Here is a 21,262-nt window from a genome sequence, read left to right on the forward strand (position 1 = left end):
GAAAAAAGCTATTTTTGTGCACAATTTATATAATTTTGCTTCTGCATTGAAGAAGCTTTGAATATGCATTGAACAGGAAAACCACACCCACTTTCCTCACACTAGCCATCTGACATTTCAAAAGACAAGTACGTCTCAGCACAAGATAACTGAGAAATATATTCAATTTTGAAATTGTTTTTGATCTTTAGCTGCATAATATAGCAAAACAGGTAATATTTTAAAAAATGTTTTATAGTGTGATGTAGGTGAACATTACAGAGGGAGGTGCAAGCAATATTCTACAAATGAATAGCAGCAAGAAATGGAGAGTTGAACCAGTTTTATCTCGTGAATAGAGCACTAGACTGGGACTCAGACCTACTTTATATTCTCAGCTCGGCCACTGGCTTGCAGGGTTACTGTGGGCAAGTCACTTCACCTCTATAAAATCGGGAAGATGATACATCTCCGTTGGGAAGCACATTATGATCTACTGATGAAGAGGGTTACAGACCCAGATGTGGCAGACGGACAATTTTCTCCAATATTTTGAATGAATTTTACTGAATTGAGTTAAACCTTATTGACTTCCTTTTGGCTGATTCTTAATCCTACTTTGGCAATCTCATGTTTGATATTGATAATGGTCTTTTTAATGGCACTGTCATCTGTGTCCAACAGAACAATGTCATCTGCAAAGTCAAGATCTTGAAGTTTTCCTCTACTGCACAACTCCTGAATTTTACTTTGATTTTGCTCTTTAAATCATAAAATCTGTCATAATGCAGAAAAGATAGGGTGGTAAGATACAACCCCACTGCACTTCAGTGATGATATCGAACCAGTCTCTCCACTCTGTCCTTACAAAGCATTTTGAGCCCTCTGACAGCAATTTCACCAGTGACACCATCTTTCTAGGAAGCCCAAATTGATGTAACATCTTCCATAGTAACTACTAATACAGTTGAAAGTGTTGGTGAAATCTATGAAGTTCAAGACTAATCTTTCTGGAAGATGAGCCCTCTCTCAATCTACTGTCTCAGAATAAAAAGATTTGGCATTCATATGATCCTTTTGGTCTGGAGCCTGCTTGCTCATTACACAGTTTTTCCAGCTATGACCAGTTTGATTCTGTTCAACAGTATACTGCAGGGCACTTTTCCAGATACTGAAAGTAATGTTATTCCTTGCCAGTTATCACACACCAGCTGGTTGCCTCTTTATTAATTTATAGATCACACCTTTCTTACAATTCTCTGGGCAGAGTTCTTTCCCCCAAAACTATATTATGAAGTTTATAGTTATTACAAAGTTAGTTATTGAAACAACCCAAATACAAAAGTCCATCTCAATTAGCCAGGCAGAAGGAAATCACTGAGTTGACAATAACTGAATTTGAATGGAAAGATGATGGTGGTCGACCAAACTCATGAGGGATCTTATCACCTGAAACAAAATATTCTAACAGCTTGTCACGGAGCACAACTCCTTTCGTGCCTTCTCCCTGCAGAAACTGCACAGACTCCAGTGGTTGTGCCTTCACCATATCCTTTTATCTTAAGGTCCCTCCCCCATTTCCACAATTCCCATGCAGCAGTCTATTTACAGCACCAACGACACGTTTTGGCCTCTCCCCAGGACCCCAGGCTTAAGGCTTCTGAATAACTGGTCTCACCCAGCCCTAATCCCCTCACTCCTCCTTGGCACTTCCTTCCTGCCTCTTCCTACATGAGCACTTATAGAATATCATGTATCCAGTAGTGATCTTCCCCACTCTCTGTTTATAGCAATGGTATATGGTATGTAACAGGAGCGCCGGAACCTTAATGGAAGTTGGGGGGCAATGAGAGGGGGAAGAAGAAGCCCTGCTTTGTGGCCAGGCTGGAAGCCAGAGCCAGACAGCAATAAGAGCCACCCAGGGAGCCTGGGCTGCTGTGGGGAGCCCCAGACCCTCCACCTGTCCTGAGTGGGGGGACACAGCCCCCCAGTCTGTGTCCCCACCCCCTGGATGCACCACCCAGGGCAGGTGGAGGGTCTGGGACTCCCTACAGCAGCCCAGGCTGCTTGGGCAGCTCTTTCCACAGCCCGGCTCCAGCTTCTGGCCTGGCCAGGGTACGGGGCCTTGGGCGGGGAGAGGTGTGACCCCCTCTTGAACTCAGAGCTGGATTTTAAAATCCCTCCTAATTCCTGGGACAGGCATTGTTCTTACATAAAATACCATCTCTTTTCTTGTTGTCTGTCTTTTTAGCTTTATTCTGAATGTTCCGATGACAAGACAGTGAAGTAAAAATTTGCAGGTGGTCTATATGCCAGTTAGAAAGTTAGACAACCTCCACACTAGCTCAGCTGCAGAGGAAAGGGAAGAGCACATTTCAGTTCCCTGTGCTGGAAGTCACAAAAGTCCCTCCGAGTTTTTTCCACTGAGTGGCTGACCTTCCTGTTCTGTCTTGGGAAGCCATGCAGGAGACATACTGTCACTGGTTTCCCTGGTTGCCAGATACTCTGGAATGTATTCAGTGGCAGTTCCACAATATGAAGAATTTATGTTACTGCCATTCAGGCTTTCAAGGTTTTGCACTGAGTTGTAGGAGAGATTCCACAGCATCCAGTTCACCATGTTGTCGCTCCCATTTTCATCCCATGTCCTGAGAGCCTGTAGTACCAGAACCCATAGCTTCCGTGGGCAGTGTGCCACAACGATGGTGCTCTGCCTTCTACGCCTCCCCAGTTAGGATCTGTGGGTTCAGGCTCTTGTCTGGTCATAGAAGGAGATGGGAACAGTTAGCTCAGTATTTAGAACTGTCATTGATATCAATGGATTGAATGCAATGTACAGGTCTGTTTGCACAGTAGATTAGTGAGGAGAAATAGGTTAAAAAGGTGGCCATTGCAGATGCAGATGCTAAAATCCATCATTAACTTTTTCATGATCCAGGGTTATCACATGGATACCTGTATCGGTTTTATCACTTTTTAAACAATAGCTGAAGTGCTGTTATAAGACATTTTATATGCATTTTAAAAAGAAAATCCTCAATACAAACTAATTGGTTGCAAATTTTCATTTTAAAAGTGAAAGTGATATTAATGCAATATTGAGTCTTAAAAATTTACAATTTTGTTTGTGTTCCCCTCTAAATCAAATTCACCCAACAAAAATTATGGAAAAATGTCATCACTTACAAAAAACATTTTTAATACAGGAACGAATTTGTATTCCAGAATTACATAAACCTTTAAAATTTAGCATTTACATAGAGGATAACAACCAGGGTTGGCCTTACCATGAGACGAACTGAGGCAGCCGCCTCAGGTGCCAGACTGTGGGGGGGGGGGGATGCCACTAGGACCCAGAGTGTAGAAAATTGTGTCTGCTGCTGGTGCATATGTATTCTCTCTGCTCAAGATGCACAGAGATGGTGGAGTGCTGTGCTGGAGGAAGGAGGGCACAAGAGACATAAGAGGCAGTCAGGCGATGCTACAACAGTTAGTCTTTAAGATGCCACCGGACTCCTCGTTGTTTTTGTGGATCCAGACTAACACGGCTACCCCTCTGATACTTGAAATTGACTGGATTATCTCAATTGTTTCTTACTACTGTTCATGCCTACAGCTCCTGCAATCACTTTTCACTGCCCTCTCCCTCTCTCCCCACACAGGGTCCCCTAATCTCCCTCTCAGTGGGGGCTCTGTGAGCTCCCATTCTACCCTCCACCATACCTGGATCTCCCAATCTTCCCCCTACCAAGGATCTGTGTGTCCCCCATTTCCTCTCTCTCTCCATACCCGGGTCCTCCCCTGCAAACCATGCCAGGGTTATGGGAATGCCCCTTATCCCCCTTGCCTTCCCCCTGGCCCATTCTCCCCTTCACACACACCCTGACCTAATTGTCTTCATTCTTTCTGGAAGATAAGTCATTTAGAATGTCAACATATTCAGCTCTATTAGGGGAGATGACCAGAGATGAAATAGAGCATTTTTTACTAGAAGGTTTCCACAGGTGCCACCAACCACCTGTTTGATCTAAAGACAATTGCAGAGGTACTTGAGGCTATGCTAATCAGATGGCAGGGGTTCCATATGTTTCCCATTTTTGGTTTTCCCCAAACAATCTGTAGAGTTTTGGCTATTGATACCTAAAACATTCTCTGAAATTTTGGAATTGATCAGATGCAGCATTCAAATTTTATTGCATTACATACAGACAGAGAAATTCTGTTGGGTTGAGTATAAGGCCTTTACAAGTTCAGCCATTTAATAACTAAACTAGAAGATGCAAGTGTTCAGCCTCTCAGAAAATCAAGCCCATATCCCAGCATTCTCTGTGGAATTAATAGAACCATAGACACGTAGGGCTGGACGGGATCTCAAACAGTCATCAAGTTCAGCCCCCTGTGCTGAGACATGGACAAATAAACCTACACCATCCCTGACTAGTATTTGTCCAACCTGTTCTTAACAGCCTCCAATGATGCAAATTCTACAACCTCCCTTAGAATTCTATTTCAGAGCTTAAATACCCTTATAATTAGAAATCTCTTCCTACTATCTAACCTAAATTTCTCTTGCTGATGATTAAGACCATTACTTCTTGTCCTAACTTCAGTGGGCATGGAGAATAAGTGACCACCATCCTCTTTGTAATAGCTCTTAACATATTTAAAGACTGTTACCAGGTTCTCCCCTCAGTCTTTTCTCAAGTCTAAACATGCCTAGTTTTTTTATCCTTTCTTCATAGATCAGATTTTCTAAACCTTTAATCATTCCTGTTGTTCTCCTTTGGACGCTTGCCAATTTGTCCACATCTTTCCTAGAGTCTGCCAACTAGAACTGGATACAGTACACCCACTGAGGCATCAGCAGTGCCACATAAAATGGGACGATTAAATGCTCTGTCTTACATACAACTCACCCGTTAATACACCCCAAAATGCTACTGGCAGATGCAACTTAATTATTTAGTTTTTCTACATTCTCCTTTCTAAGTCTACTCTTTACAAGTTAGTGCCCTACAGCATGGGCTGTGAGCATTACGAGTGAATGAAATGGTTGCTGTTTGATATTCATATTTCAAAGTCCTTGTGAAGGAGTGGACTCATCACTGAAGCACCTCCTCATATCTGGATGGGGCATAGCAGCTCTTTTCCTGTATAGTAGCCCCCACCAACAGCCACTCTGGTCCTCAGCCCTACAGTCAGGACACGATTTAAATCCACCCCTTCAAGGGTAGCCAACAAACCAATGTCCAAAACTTTGTATCAGATCTCCAGCCTCAAATCTGGGCTTCCGTGGTCCTTATACTCATCTCTTAGGGTCTCCTTCTCAGAGGCTTCCCCACACCTTTTCTGGTGGCTAGTAGGGAAAACCTGGACCTTCTCACTACACCAGGTTCCAGCCAAGGGACCCTATAACCAGCAGCCAAGGTCTGGTCCACATAGCTATTTGCTGCTTCCTCCCTGAGCATTTTCCTATGAGCCTCTCTCAGGCCTTCTTTCCCATTACCTCACTAGATTAAGCCCTCTTATAGGGCTGGGACTCTCAGAGCCCACCCCTGGGATCCCCTAACACAACCCCCAACATAAAAAGTATAAACAAAAATTCACTTCCATCCTTCTTTGGCTTAACCTTACATCTCTCTCAGTTAAATGCCTCTCAGGGCTCTCTCCTTGGAAGTCCAGGTTCTGCCCTTTTGTCAGGGCTTGTCACCAGACCCTGGTCCATGCCACTCTTCCTCTACTTAGGTGAGACTCCCAGAACTTACACTCTGGCCCTGGCCTTCTTTCTTGACCCTCCCACTCTGTTCTCTCTAGTCTCTGATCACAGAGAACAACTGCAGAGTTTCACCATACAGTCCCTTTCTAAGCTGTACTTCCTCTCTTTAAACTAACCACCCAGCTCCTGCCCAGCTGGGCTTCAGCCTCAAGCCTGCTTGTCACTCCAGGTGCAGCAAGGTAGCCTAACTGGCCTCTCAGGGGGCCCACATTAACCCTTTCAGGGGAACACATCCTGTCACAGTCGTATTAACTTTGAATATTCAGATGCATAAAGCATAAATGGCCCAGTCTTAGAAACCCTTACCAGGGTGAGTTGTGTGAGTAGAACAACTCAGGAGAGCTAGGGTTGGCAGGATTAACCCTTTATCATGAAAATAATAGGGTTAAAATGTAATGAGACTGGGCAGCCTCACAAGAGCAGTCAGGGAGAAGGAAACTGAGATTTCTCTTTTTCTTTTCTTCTGCGGCCTGCCTGTTTGAGTGTGATCTGTTCCTCCAGTTTTCTGGAAAATGGTTAGAATTAGCCTGCATTGTATGCATAGGCCTCAAGTGCTTGTTATGGTCAGAAATACCTCTTGTGTTGGCTAGGGTTACCATATTTCAACAATCAAAAAAGAGGACGGGAGGACCCCCGCCCCCACCCTAGCCCTGCCCTAACTGCCCCCTCCTGAGACTCCCCTACCTGTACTCTGACTGCCCAAAACCTTACACCCCCAACCCCCAGACAGCCCCCACCCCCGAACTCCTGACCCATCCAACCCTCCCCCTGCTCCCTGTCTCTTGACTACCCCCTCCAGAACCTCCCTGCCGCTTCTCTGACCCCCTGGCCCCCTTACCGTGCCGCTCAGAACAGAGTGCTGCAGAGCAGCGCGCTCGGCAGCAGGGGGAGGGGAGCAGGGTCGGAGCTCCAGACTGCTGGAGGCCCGAGGCGAACAGCCGGCCGGCGATCTGCAAATGCAGAGACGGGGGGGAGGGAGGGAGAGAGAGGAGGGGAGTGGTCTCAAGTTGCAGGGGAGTGGAGGGGGAAGTGGAGGAAGGGCTCTGGCTTCCAGAGCCCCGTGCGAGTGGCACGATCCGGCCGGCTGCCCTGTAAGCCGCGCACGCTCTGCATGGGGGGGAAATCCGGACATTTACAAATTCCCCCCAGACGCTATTTTTAACTCAAAAAAGCCGGACAGGTCTGGGGGAATCTGGACGAATGGTAACCCTAGTGTTGGCAGACTCTGCTGGCTTTAAAGGCTATGCATCCCTGAGCAGTATAGTGGAGGTTGGAAAAATGCCTGCAGAAATGCCTAATATTTAGTGAATACCCAGGGAAGACATTTGTGTCCATTTTTAACATGCAAGAGGCAACATAAGTTATTTTTAGTATGCAAATGCCTTCTTTTGCAATTGAATGAAGGCTACATAAAATGTCAAATTTAGGGAATTTTGCATTTAGGGCTAATTATCATCAGTGACTTGCAATGTGGATAAAAACTTTAGTAATGTGGATCTGCGTGGATCTGTGTGGCCAGTTGTTAGCTATACTATAAAGAAAAATTATGTCTCTAAGGCTAGCAGGATGGATGACTTCACTTCAGAGAGTTTCCTAAATCTTTAACATGTTGTATACATTTTAAATAATCTTAGAAAGAGGATACCGTATCATTATCCTTTGCTTATGTATTTTGATCTTAATAGAAACCTAAACAATTTGCTAATAAACATAAATCATGACTAAATTGAATTTCTGAGATTTTATTTTAACTTACATTTAACGAGACATAACTAGCTCACAACTGGAACATACCTTCTGTAAGAACAAAAACGTCTTAAGGAAAGGTCATAGTTAAACTATTGGCTCTCTTTGAGGCAGGGACCATGAGTAGTTTTGTGTCTGTACAGCACATTGCACAACAGGGGACTTATCAGAGCTTCTGCACACTATCAAAATATAAGTATACAATAATAATAATAAGAGTGTATATATTTGAGTGGTCATATTTCGTCATGACTAAGGCCCTACTTGAATCGTGGGGTCATTGTCAAATAATTGCAGCTGAGTTGCGGACAAGACATGGAAAATGGACGAAAAGTAATAATGGGCCTTTATTAATTGCAGTAATTTGGAAAAGCCAGAGAATATGAATTTGTTTAAGAAAAATTTGCTGGAACAATATAAACACTCAAGTATTATGTTATGCCTGCTCATTTTTTTTGATAACCAGACATTTTGCTGCAACTATATTACAATTATTAATGCGCAGGGCTGACAGCGGGAGCCCCATCATGCACAGGGCTGACAGTGGGACCCCGCCCATCAGCCACACAAGGATGACAGCGTATGGCAGGACTCCTGCTGTCAGTCAGCCAGCTGACAAAATTGCAGTGGAAGCCTAATATTGTGGGATTTACAATTTCCGCAATATCACAGATTAAGTAGGGTCTTAGTCATGACTTTTTTAGGTAAATAGCTTCAAGAGTGTGATGCTGTCTTCAGATATATAGAGTACCCAAAACCAGAAAACATGTCTGAGTAGACTCCACAAAAACTTGGTGCTGTGCGGGGATGCCAGTATCCTTCAAATTATAGTAGGTGAGATATATATGTGTTCTACACCTGTGAAAAGATTTGATCAGAAGTTTGGGGATGGGGGAAGGGTTTTCAGCTCAGCACTTTCATACACACCCCATTAGAATCTAGTGTATCAAGAGCATACTATGTTCTATGTCCTTTAAAGACCATAGAACCTCTTTAGGGGCCAGATCTTGCACCCACTGGTGTATGAGCAGGATATAGATACACATTAAACTTGGGGCTGTCCATTGCTTACCTATTATTTTACACATTTCCCAATTAACACAGGACTCAGTTCTGCAACCCTTACTCACACTGAGCAGTGCTTACTCTCAGGAGTAATCCCATTGAGTGCTACTCATTGCCATAGTCAATAAGTGGGATGCCCCTGCAGTTGTGAAATAACAAAGAGGGAGCCTGGTTTGCTACCCCAGTCATCTATGGTGAGGGGAGTGTGTTCAGCTGCTGTTTCCACCTCTCAACTCCATTTCAGACAGTGCCACTAGCACCAGCTAGAAGGAACTCCTTCCCTGAATTCCGATAGCACTCAGCAGGCACGGAGCCTAGCCAAGATGTTGATCTTTGGCCAAGCAATGTGCCCTCTGTGTAAGAGGATCTGGATTTGGTTCAAAGGAAATTGTAGATGGTCAGCATCCTTCAGGGACCAGGACTTTTTTGTATAAAAGCTTGTGAAACTACAGGTATTCTTCTTATTCATGTAACCGTCTACTTTTATTTTTAATCTTCCTTGAGTTATATTCTACAGCAGGGAGTTAGCCCAGCTTACTATATGTTGGATTCAAAGTAATGAATATGATTTTATATACTGAAGGACCAGATTATCCCTATGCAAGGAAAAACTTGCACAGGGACTAGGAAACTCCAGGGTTTTCATTACACCAAATTTCCATCACAATGTTCCATTTGATGGGTCTGGCTTCTGGGAATGGTTGGGAGTAAGACCCACCAACCCAGTGGGTATCCCAAGATCTGTGAGAAAATTCCATAAATCTTGAGATATCCATGGAGAGAGTGGGAATTCACACAAAAGGCTCGGTATCTGAGACGATCAGCTTTAACGCTCATCTGGAAATGTGTGTGTGTGTGATGCCACAAGGTGCAGCCATCACCCACCCCTAACGTGTATGCGCAGACCCTCAGATCCCAAGCTCTGCAGACTTGGAGTGGATGGATTTAGATGGAATTGGGTGACAGAAGGGAGCATCTTGCAGAGCCATTACTATCCTCTTCTGCCCATCCTGTCCAGGGTCTGTTAATTTTGCTTCCATTTGTTCATTTTAGTGGAAGACTTCAGCAGCCTGTATTTGAGGGAGTTCTGTATGCAGAGAGAAAAGAAAATATACTCTCTGAGGGTGGTAGAACTCCCTGCAGATTCTGTCCTTTAAAGTAGATTTTGAAGATTGGAGTATACGGATCTGGCTGTGGGCATGCATTTCTAGAGTCAGACAAATATTACCAAACATGGTCAGTGTTCAACCCATGTGCATGGCTATTTATGGGACTCTAGTTAAGTGTTTTGGGGGCTGCTCTGCAGTCTGTTCCACCGGACCCCAGTAGAATGAATTTCCTACTCATTTCTTTTTTAAAAATAGCATTATTTATCAAACAAAAATTACATGGATATCATCTCTATGTGGCATACATATATTATTTTACAAAGTTTACCATACTTTCTTTACCAGACATAAAATAACCATAAACATAGACTGGGAAAATAACCATAATTAGCATCTTATGAAGAATAAACAATCTTCTAAATCATCTGCTTAATGTGCAGAGTCCAAGCATCTTAGCCAATACATTTGTGACAAAGAAACACACTAGATACAATACAGAGGTCCAGTAATTATTATATATTATTCCATAATGGAGCTTGTAGCATGAGTAAAGCAAGAGGCTAAAAAATGGTGTGACAGCCCATGCATCATGTTCACTAACAGGTGTGCCATGAAATGCTGCCATGTGCACACCTCTCACATGTTGTTTAAGCAATTCTATTGTCACAGATAGAGTGTGGCAGTCATGCCTAGTGGGTGGAACCAGTCAGGCCTAGTGGGTAGGGCCAGAGACAGAATTGAAAGCCAGGAACCAAAGCCAAGGTGCAGGCGTAAGAGCAGAATCTGTCATAGCAGCCAGCTGAGGATCCACCTAATTGCCCAGATAAGTCTGGAGGGGACACCAAGAAGTTAAGTAGTGCACCTCGACCAGTCAGGGACCCTGGAAGCACTACCAATCAGGCCCTCCATGGCTGTCACAAATCCTGTGGCATTTGGCTTCACAAGCATCACAGCCTGTCAGTTGCTGGTCTGCTGTGGCTGGCAACAGAGAGGTTGTTAGTGAGGAACCAGCAGTTGCAGGTTCTTCCCTTTGGATCCTTACATCTATTCTATTGCATTCTCTAACAGTTGGAGCCTGGAAGGAATAAAGCATATGGAGTTTAATGCTATTTTGTCTGCCGCATTTGAAAAACTATTTTTATGGATAACAACAATCCATTCATTGATTTTTGCACCAGAAGTTCATGAGGGAATTTCACAAATCTACAGGATGTGCCAAATCCAGGTGGCTTTAGCTGCATATATCTCTCAGCTTTTCATCAGTAGATCTCAAACCACTTTCAAAGAAGGTCAGTAATCATTATCCCAATTTTAAAGATGGGAAAATTGAGGAACAGAGAGGTGAAGTCACTTGCCCAAGGTCATCCAGCAGGCTAGTAGCAGCCAGGAATAGAACTCAGGTATCTTGAGTCCTAGTCCAGTGCTCTATCCCTTAGGTCACACCAATTTAAGTACTACAGTTTACATTTGTCTCTTTAAAAACATGTATAAAACACTAACATGAACCAGATAATTACCATATAGGAAGGTCCAGGACTTATTCTCCACTCTCCTCCCCAGCTCCCCTCTAGAACAAAAAATCAATTATTTATTCACACTTTTTGAGATCTATTACCTTCTCAGTATGTGCAGCCAGCTGCCATCAATGGCAGTTTTGCCTGCATATTGAGAGAATAGACCGTTTAAAATTGGTTCTATCTCAGACAGCAGCAAAGAAAACTTTAACTTTCTGTCCAAACCATGTCCCTTTTGGATATCTGTCATTGCAAATTCAGAAGACCCGTGGATCTGGTAACCTGCACTTTTTGGAAGATGGTACAATATTGGTGGATGATGATGTAAAGTCAGAGACTGCTATCAGTTCCTGAAATACTTAAGAATACTATCAGGGACTTTAGCTGAAAATGTAAGTGAATTGGAAGAGTGGAGAGAGCTTTTACAAAATCTAAATGTCCTAGAACTGTTTTAAGGAAACTATTTTTCATTTCAGTAAAACAATTTTTGTTTGAATTTAAATATCCCCTTGCAGTGTTTGCATCTCCCACATTGCAGCACTGTGCTAGTGCATGAGAACTGAAAAGCAAAATTGCCAACTGGCCAAATCCTACTCCCACAGAAACTAATGGGAGTTTTACTATTGACTCCAGTAGGATCATCACTGGTCCAGAGGGCTGAATAGAAATAAAAGGAAAAGTGAGTCATCTGTTTTCATTGCCCTTGCTGAGTGAATTGCAAACAGAATCTTGGATATTTAAAATTCTTTCAGTTTTATCCATCGAAGGTGCTCCTAGTAATACAGTTACGCAATATACATGATTTTTAAGCTGACAGTCTCCCTTTAACCCTCTATGTTTTCATTACAATATCGCAGTATGGATCTAGGGCAGAGTCAGGCCTGGATTAATTCAATTTTGTTTATTTCAGACTTGCTGTTTGCGTGTGTTTTCATGGTTATGACTGAATTAGAAATTCAAGCTCTTTTTGGAAGATGAATGCAAACATGAGTTGAGCTCTGTTAAAACTCTTAATATAGTCCTTGCTCGTACACAAGGAATTGTGTCAGTTACTCAGCTGAAGATTCTAAGAGTGTACAACAACTCAAGGGTTGCTCAAGTGTTACAAAAGGTAATATTACCCATGCAGTCATCTATATTGCAATAGGCAATGTATACAGCAATGTGCAACTACAATCTACTGGATTGCGAATTGGTCTAGAAATGAAAATACCTAGGTTTTTTTCCCATCTCTGCCACTTACTCACTGTGGATTAAATTCACCCATGTGCAGAGGGCTGGTGTCCAAGGTCTATGTATCACTTAAAACCCAATTAAGTGGGTCTTAAAGGGTGCATTGTGCTGGTCTTATGCATAGGAATGAGTTTCACCCTGTGTGAACCTGAGCAAGTCACTTAGTTTCTTTATACAGTAGAACCTCAGAGTTATGAACACCAGAGTTACGGACTGAGCCGTGAACCACACACCTCATTTGGAACTGGAAGTAGGCAATCAGGCAGTAATACACACACACACACACACACAAAAGCAAGTACAGTACTGTTTTAAATGTAAACTACTAAAAAATAAAGGGAAAGTTTCAAAACAAAAAGTTGACAAGGTAAGGAAACTGTTTCTGTGTTTGTTTCATTTAAATTAAGATAGTTAAAAGTAGCATTTTTCTTCTGCGTAGTAAAGTTTCAAAGCTGTATTAAGTCAGTGTTCATGAAAGAACAACCATAATATTTTGTTCAGAGTTATGAACATTTTGGAGTTACAAACAACCGCCATTCCTGAGGTGTTTGTATCTCTGAGGTTCTACTGTACCTCACTCTATATGGAAAATGGGAATAATAATGTTTGCTCACCCTTGTAAAGCACTTTGAGATATGTGGAAAAGCACTATAGAAGGACAGAGAGAATTTTTGTTATGTTGCAGATTATTCACAGGAGGACCATAATGGTGACTTGTCATAAACCTTAATTTGCATAAAATGCCACAGATTGCATCTGCCCTCATTTATGGGAGTACATCATATGGTGTAAAGGTTTCAGTATGCAGTGCTCTGTCTGACTGGCCTGCCTCACATTAAGACAGAGTATTGCATGCTGGGACTTGTGGATTCTACTTGTCATACCACTTTTGTACAGGTGGGATTGATCATAGACCACATTGCAGAACTCTGCAGCTTGCATTTGCCTAGAGACTGCATTGTTTGCATTATCACTGTCATATAGCATTCTTTGCATCATTTCTGGCAGCACTCTCACTACAAATGACATCACTTGCCCAAATCTGCTCTTATTGCAGTAGCTGGCAAAATTCCTATGGACTAGAATGGGAGCAGGATTGGATCCAATAAGGTGAAGACACATCTCTAATTACACTGTCAGAAGCAAATGGTCATGATTACTATCCAGCAGTCCAAAGTCTGCACAGGAGGCTGGTGGTATTTCAGAGTGAGCTGACTAAAATAACATCTAAAGATTTAAGAGAGACAAGATGGGTGAGGTAATATGTGTTATTGGCTCAACTTCTGTTGGTGAAAGAGACAAGCTTTCAAGATCCACAGAGCTCTTCCTCAGACAAGTTTATTACCTAAAACAACCTTTCAGGGTTACCCGAAGAAGAGCTCTGTGAAAGCTTGTCTCTTTCACCAACAGAAGTTGAGCTAATGACAGATATTACCTCACCCACCTTGTCTCATATCCTGGGACCAAGATGGCGGCAACAACACTGCAAACTTAAAGACATAGAAGTTACATACAACACCAAGTAAAGATGATAGTTTGAGGGAAATCAAAAGTAGGCAGAGCCTAGTGTGTCCACCTGTGAGATACTTCAGAAATTCAAGAATGAAATTTTGTCAAACTGCAGGAACACTTGCAGTTCTTACTGTAGAAAAAGATCTCTACTGATCAAAAAAAAAATGTGATACAACCATCGGAAGCTAGTAGATTGTTATGAATATTTCCAATTAAAATTCCTGTGTTTACTTCATTTCCCCCAACATTCTTAGGAAAGTTGATCTGCCGAAACAACACTCTGAAAAATGTTTTCTACTCATTGCATACATTTTTGAAAAGGGGGGTTGCAGTGTTTCAATGTGGATGAGTCAATGTTACTGAATGTTTATCAGAATGCCACTAAATAAGCTATGTGAAAATCGTAAAGAGCTTGGAGGCAAAAAAGAAACAGTTTTAGAGGTAGTAGGTACCACTTCTAGTGTAGGACCTGTACTGAAGTTAGCTCCTTTTCAAATTTAGCAGTGAAACAATTAATAAAGGAACCCATTAAGGTCTGATTGTTGCTGCTAAAAAGGAAGGTTGAATTTCAGTCCTTTGAAGTAACTGAGAATGATTCAGGCCTCATTACAGAGATATAATCTACATTCATACATTTATGTTAGTGATTCAAATCTATTGGGACAGATTGAATTCCGTTAAATAGTGCATCTTTCCTGTGGAACTTTTCTCAGGCTTTCTCAGGCTAACCTAAGAGGTGACCTAACAATACAAAGTAGTGGGGTATTTAGGGATTCAACTGTGCTATAAAAGAAAGGCTATACAGAAAGTAGAAAAAGGAATGAGATATAATCTAAAAAGCTATGTCAGCTTTTCATTTGGGCTCTGTTTTGTAAATGCCCTCCCTGTCATCACACAGCATAGAAAAGGACTCTATCTGTTGTAGTGGTTTTAAGTACTGCACTAAGTATTGCACCTGCCAGAACCAGATTTAATATGAAACTTCTAAAGTTGCAATTTTTATTTTTGATTCATGCAACCAAGCAGAAGTTATAAATAGGTCTAAGCAGAATTTCTCACCTGAGCAGAAAATTCAGCTGTGAGGCTTTAAATAATATTTTAAGTAAAGCCTTTTTAGCTTCCAGTGATATTTTCTCTTCCCAGTACAGAGAAACTCTAAAAAAAATTGCTGCATTTTGTAACATTTGTTAGCCCAAAGGGCTATAATATGATGGTGTCATCAAATGTACAATTTAAAAGACATGTATTTTTAGTTACTTGTCATTTTAAATTTTTTGAATCAGCTGAACTTTTGGCTGAAACACAAATCCCGCAGAAACCCTATACCGTATATTTCAGACATTGTGGGTAACCCAGGTATAAAACTATGAGCTAGAACATTGAAATTAACATTGTGACCACATTAAAGTTGTCAGCCATTCATGATAGAATAAACTTTTTCTTTTTCTTTTCTCTTTAAGATTAGTAACTACAAAAATAAATCCTAAATCAAATTAAGCCCCAACATTTTCTGAAGCCTTTACCACAGTGAAAATATGAAGAATAAATATTCTGAAGTAACATAAAGAACACCATAAAACATATTGATTCCAGCATTAAATGGTTCCATTTTTAAGGTTGTTTAAATGTCACCCGCAGAATCTAAGCACATAAATTTAAGAGCTGACTCTTTTGCCACTGAGTAAACATCAAAATTGGAGAAAATCATTTCTAATTTTTTACAGTGAAGTTAATATACTAAAGAGCCCAGCCTAATGAATCAGTCTAATTTTATACCTATTTGTCTTTTATGTATTTTCTGCTTTTCAAGGTAAAATTGATTCCAAATGCACAATATAATGGCAGAGGCTGTTTTTCTACTGCATTCTATTGATCAGCATTATTTCCCTTTGACTATGCCTGTTTCAGACAAGTTCTATGTTTATGCACAGGATAACCCATTTTGTTTCCACAATGTCAGTTTCCCTCTGTAATCTATTCTCTTACTTAATAGTCTTTCGTTATCTTGCATTTTATACGGATTGTTTGACATTAGTGAATGCTCATGCACAGTTTAATGTCTTGTGTACCGACTGTCCTTAATCACGAGCAGGGACACTCCCTGGTCCCTTATTAAGGTATAAAAACATAGTGCATCACACAGGGATGCCTGTTAATTGTTGGTTAAAAAAAACCCCACAGAAAACCATTCAGACAGATTTTATGGGGAAAACATTGCAATCCCCATAAAAGCCCATTTTGCTTTGAAGTCCGACGCGTGATTCAGTCAATGACTCATGTTAGTAATTAGAAATTATAGGTCATTTAGATCCCCGATTTCATTTGAGACCAGGAGGGTGAGGGGAGATAAATCTTGAGAGGCTTAAAAGGAAGAGCAGGCTAAAGTGTGAACTTTTTATTTCAGCAACGGAAGCGAGAAATCAATGGTACATTAAAGGGGGGGGGGGGGGAGAGACCTCCATGGAAGCTGGCAAAGGGGAAGGAAAGGGAGCTAATTATGTCTCTTCCCTTTTACTCTCCTTGACCAACATATAATCTTACTTTTCAGGGCTTGTCTGCACTATATTCTTCTAACCAGTCTCGCCCCCGATCCCTTCTCTAACCCAGGAAGGGGGGTGGGGGAAGTCAGCACAGCACAAGCTCCAGGTGGTTCTCTCAAGCACTTCACTGCCAAAAAAATAAAATAAAACCCTGCGCTAGAAAACAAGCATTAAAAAAAAAAGGAAGAAAGGAAAGAAGGGGGGTTTCCCTAGAGTGGATTGGTTCAGCCTGGAAGACAGGGAAATTAGTAAAGCATGAGTCTCCAAGCCATGCTGGTGGCCAGCACTCGGAGGAGAAGAACTCTTTAGGAGCAATTAGCAAAGAGCTGAAGACTGCTGCTTCTGCTGCAGACCGGGAGGAAGCAAGGGCAGTTCCGTCCGGAGGCTCCCTCCACAGCAGGCATTTGCTCACTCCAGCTGCAAAAGGGTTTCAGATGTCCCACCGCTGCTTGACCCCCTGCAAACAAGGGTTGACCACCAGAGGCACATCCCACCTCTTGCTTGTAATCACTGACATACACTGAGGCTACAGCTTCCAACCTGTTTACAACCAGACGGGGGAGAGAAGTTGGGATTTCTCTCTCTCTCTTTGGAGCTTTCTTTTTTTTTTTTTTTTTTTTTTGGGTACTTTCTGAAGGATTCAAAGCAAAACAAAGAAACTGCCTCCTCTGGGCTGTCAGTGAGAAGGGACGAGTTGTACAACTGGCTTGCGCTTTGCCAAGGAAAGGGGGTGGGGAAATCAGAAGAAGGTGCAAAAGCCATCAAGTGTGTGTGTGTGTGTGTGTGTGTGTGTAGGGGGTGGGCTTGGGGCAAGAAACCCCTTCCAGTACCCCCTTGGGTTCTAGTCGTTATTTATTTTTGCTATCGTTTGTTCACTCTGCTGTCATCTATTTTTCAGACCTTTCTGCATCTAAGATGGTAAAGAAAGGAGGGAGGAAGAGAACGAAATAACCACGGGGAAGCCTCAGACCAGGTTGGGGAGGGGGGGTGAGAATAAAAGGAGAGAGGATTAACCACCACCACCACCACACAAAAACCCCACCAACTTTCTTCTGTGAGGGAGGACTCGAAGGATTAAAAAGGCAGCAACTTCTGAGGCGATTTGTCCCGAGTTATGGATGTTGGTGCACTCACTTCAGGCCAGATCAGAGCTCAGAGGGCTCTAACCAGAAGCAGCAGCCACCAGCTCTCCACTTGCCTTTTACCAGGTTTTACCCTTCCAGTATGTTTCTTCTGATGAGACATTTTCCAGCGCCCAGCGTTTCAGTACAATGTGCAAATGGATACTGACAAATGGTGCCTCAGCCTTTTCCCACCTGCCTTGCTGCTGGTGCTGCTGCCTATTCCTGCTGCTCTTCTTGGTGTCTTCTGGGTCTGTCATCTGCCAGGACATGCGGTCCCCGGAGGCCACCAACGCGTCTTCTTCATCCTCCTCCTCCTCTTCATCCTTCTCCTCTCCTGCCAGTGCGGGGAGGCACGTGCGGAGCTACAATCACCTCCAGGGAGATGTGCGCTGGAGGAAGCTCTACTCTTACAACAAGTACTTTCTCAAGATTGAGAAGAACGGCAAGGTCAGCGGGACCAAGAAGGAGAACTGCCCGTACAGTAAGTACTGATTCCCCGCAGCCCCCGAGAACTGAGCGCCCAGAGGGAGCCTAATCAATATCACCCCCCCCCCCAGAAAAGCCCTACACAACCAGGACAGTCACCCCACTACTAGTGCATCTCGTTTGCTCACATGCCACCCCCCACCCTGCCATCCAAACTTTTAGTTCTCAAGAGCACTTGCTTGGGAAGGTGACAGGGAGAGGTGGGGTGGTGTCTCTTTGGACTCTGCTCGCTGCATCCTTCTCCTATCTGCACATCTCATCTCTCTCCAGAAATTTGTTTTGCAAATGGTTTGAGTGAACACAATTGGTTTCCTGGGCTGGCAGAAAAGCAACTTAGAAAGATTTGTAAAGGGGGGAGGGAGGGTATTTTCTACTGAGTCTGAAAACAATTATCCCCTGTCATTAGAATGGTTTGATGTGAACTCTAGTTTAAAACAATACATTGATTCCCCGCCTCCCTTTAAGCCCCACAAGATTTATCTACTTCTCTCTTCCCCGCCCCCCATCCTTCCACTCCCCATCCCATGAAAAGTGTTTTTCTGGTTTTGATTTCTGTCCCTGCATGTTGTTGGGTTTTGAGCGATTGCAGCCCATGAAGTTAACTTTTAAGGCACCACTGCTGCTATTTGTCTTTGCCCTGCCTTCTCTCTGGTAACATGATGCTCATGTCTGCGTTGTCAATAGCATATGTGCTGCTTTGTGGTGTCCTGTTGTACTCTTTTCTTCGGAAAGCTCTCATATTGCAGCACTGCTATACTACTATTGCATCGTAAACATCTGGGGCTGTACTCATACGGACCTCACACACATTTCATTGTCATCGTTTCTTAAAGAAGAAATATTTTCAAAGTAAAAGTCACAAGGCAGTTTCAGTGGCTGTAGTTTTACCCCGTAGAGTGAACGTTTCTCTAATACTAATTAGGCTTCTAGTAATATTATGTCTCTGGTAATATATTTCTGGTAGTCAGTCTTGAGAAATGTAATTTTTGTGCAGGCAAGAAAATGAATAATCTCAAGTGGAGTGGGGTGGGGAACTGTAGTAAATACCAATGTACAGTACATTGTAATGTAATCTTAAATGCCAACACCCGTGTGTTGGAAAGGTAGTCTGTGCTATACCAATGTTTGAGAAAGCTACTTTATTTGATCCTACCGGTGAAGAGCAGCTGGTTGGGCTTAGGTTGTTTTTGTAAATCCAAATATACCTAGGGATATATGCCCTGCTAAACTAAAAATAAATGGGTAGCTAAATGAGAGCTGCTTGAAACAGTAAGTAAAGTACAGAGTGTGGTTTGGCAGGATGCCATGTTATATGTTTAAAAAAAAAGATTACAGTTAATTCTCTGGTACTTGTATTCTTTCTTTACACCTCCATAATATGCATTTTTTTTCATTTGAGTTCTTGTGTCATTGCTTCCACTTGCTACAGCTAGCAACTTATTTTCATATTTTATATTATCACAAGTGTTAATTCTGCAGTGTTAGACCTATGTTGTAATGCTTTAGGGGTCAAAGCAGATTGGCTTTACCATGTAGTCTTTTAATTTTCATAGAAAATAGTTTTATGAGATACAATTGTATGCTGAAGACTTCATTTTGGTAGGTTAGCCTGTACATCTAACTGTTACCATTGTTGTACCATGTTTCTTAATAGTGCAGAGTACTGTGCTTCTCAGAAATGTTTCTAAATGTGTACTCCTCTACTTGTAAAATAAATAGGTTTTGTGTGAGCATATTGCTTCAGGAAGGGAATGGGAATTAATGTCTGATTCTGCAGACATTAATGCAGGTAAGTAACTTTATTCAGGTGAGTAGTCCTATTTTAATCAGTACAGCTATTCATTTGTATAAAGTTACCTACATGTGTAAGTGCCTACAGGATGAGTCCCTAACTGAGGAAAGAGAATAAAAGGAAACACAAACACACACATGATCAGAGCCCCAATCTTACAGTCCTTAGGTAGGAGCAACTCCCCTTAATCTATCTGGCATTATGCCTAGGACTTTTTGTTTTTCATCTAACACATAATAAAATTAGAAGGTAGTTGATATTCTTGTTGGCACGTCATAGATATTTTCAGATTTGCAGAATGTTTGTCCACAGTGCCAAAAATTAAATAAAACATAGATTTGTTTACCTGTTTCCCCCCCCCCCCCCCCCATGCACATAAGAACAGCCATACTGGGTCAGACCAATGGTCCATCTAGCTCAGTATCCTGTCTTCTGACAGTGGCCAATGCCAGGTGCTTCAGAGGGAATGAACAAAACAGGTAATCATCAAGTGACATAAGTCAAGCATTAATTCAGAACTACAAAATAATTATAGCTTGTTATCAGCAAAGTTTACATAAAGTAAATGAAGGGCACAGTTTCTTCAAAATGAATAACTTGAGAGTGCTTAAATGTTGCATCCGAAGAAGTGAGGTTTATACTCACGAAAGCTTATGCCCAAATAAATCTGTTAGTCTTTAAGGTGCCACCAGACTCTTTGTTGTAAATGAAGCACAGTACTGGAATACCTTTAAAAAGCAAACCCATCTAGATATATAATATTTTAGTAAATATTTAAGTTTTTGCTATCAGATCAAAAAAGAGTCAAACATCTACACTGCTCTTTAACTACATACCAATGCAAATTAAAATGTCTTCATGAAAGTGCACAACTGTGTTAAATGATCCCCACCTATGTTGCCTTGAATTTCAAGAACATGCATTTCAAAACATTGTAAGTGAAAAGCATAGGTTCTGTGAATCATAATTTAACATCTGGCTATGTAATCAGAACACCACCATGATCTCCAGACGGACTGAGTCAGTGGCAGTATTTTGTATCATCATTAAAATATTGTCTAAATGTGTAATTACATGTGACTAAACCTCTGCCATACCTAAGGGGTAAGCCATCTAGCCAGCCCATCAAATTGTAGTCTGTTAAATATTAGGGTGTTTAACCTCTGAAATAAGTTCCTCATCCAAAATCACATTTCCCTAGACAAATAATGATTACTATTGACACACATGGCTTTATTTTTTAAATATGTTAATTTGGGGATTAACTTCTTTCACTCAGATGATAATATTTAAAATCCAGTTATACTACAAAAAATGTTATCTACGGGGCTGCAAGCTTCTGATATGCTGCGTAATTAGACAACAGTTTTAATGGCTGCTTGCCAG

At 41.9% G+C, this 21,262-nt stretch overlaps 1 protein-coding gene across 2 annotated transcripts in view; it reads left to right on the top strand.

Moving 5' to 3' along the window:
- Positions 1-16,790: 16,790 nt before the first annotated feature.
- Positions 16,791-21,262, top strand: part of FGF10 (fibroblast growth factor 10) — a 90,909-nt gene continuing 86,437 nt past the window's right edge. The window contains exons 1-2 of one of the 2 annotated variants that reach the window (XM_054031284.1): positions 16,791-16,977; positions 17,373-18,079. In XM_054031284.1, the coding sequence (XP_053887259.1) occupies positions 17,746-18,079 (334 nt within the window). In that variant the 5' untranslated portion in view covers positions 16,791-16,977; positions 17,373-17,745. Of the gene's footprint in view, positions 16,978-17,136; positions 18,080-21,262 lie in introns of those variants that run through there. The other variant, XM_054031283.1, reaches the window with a different exon arrangement.

Source organism: Malaclemys terrapin, chromosome 6, assembly GCF_027887155.1.
Source record: "Malaclemys terrapin pileata isolate rMalTer1 chromosome 6, rMalTer1.hap1, whole genome shotgun sequence".
Classification (NCBI taxonomy): Eukaryota; Metazoa; Chordata; order Testudines; family Emydidae; genus Malaclemys; species Malaclemys terrapin.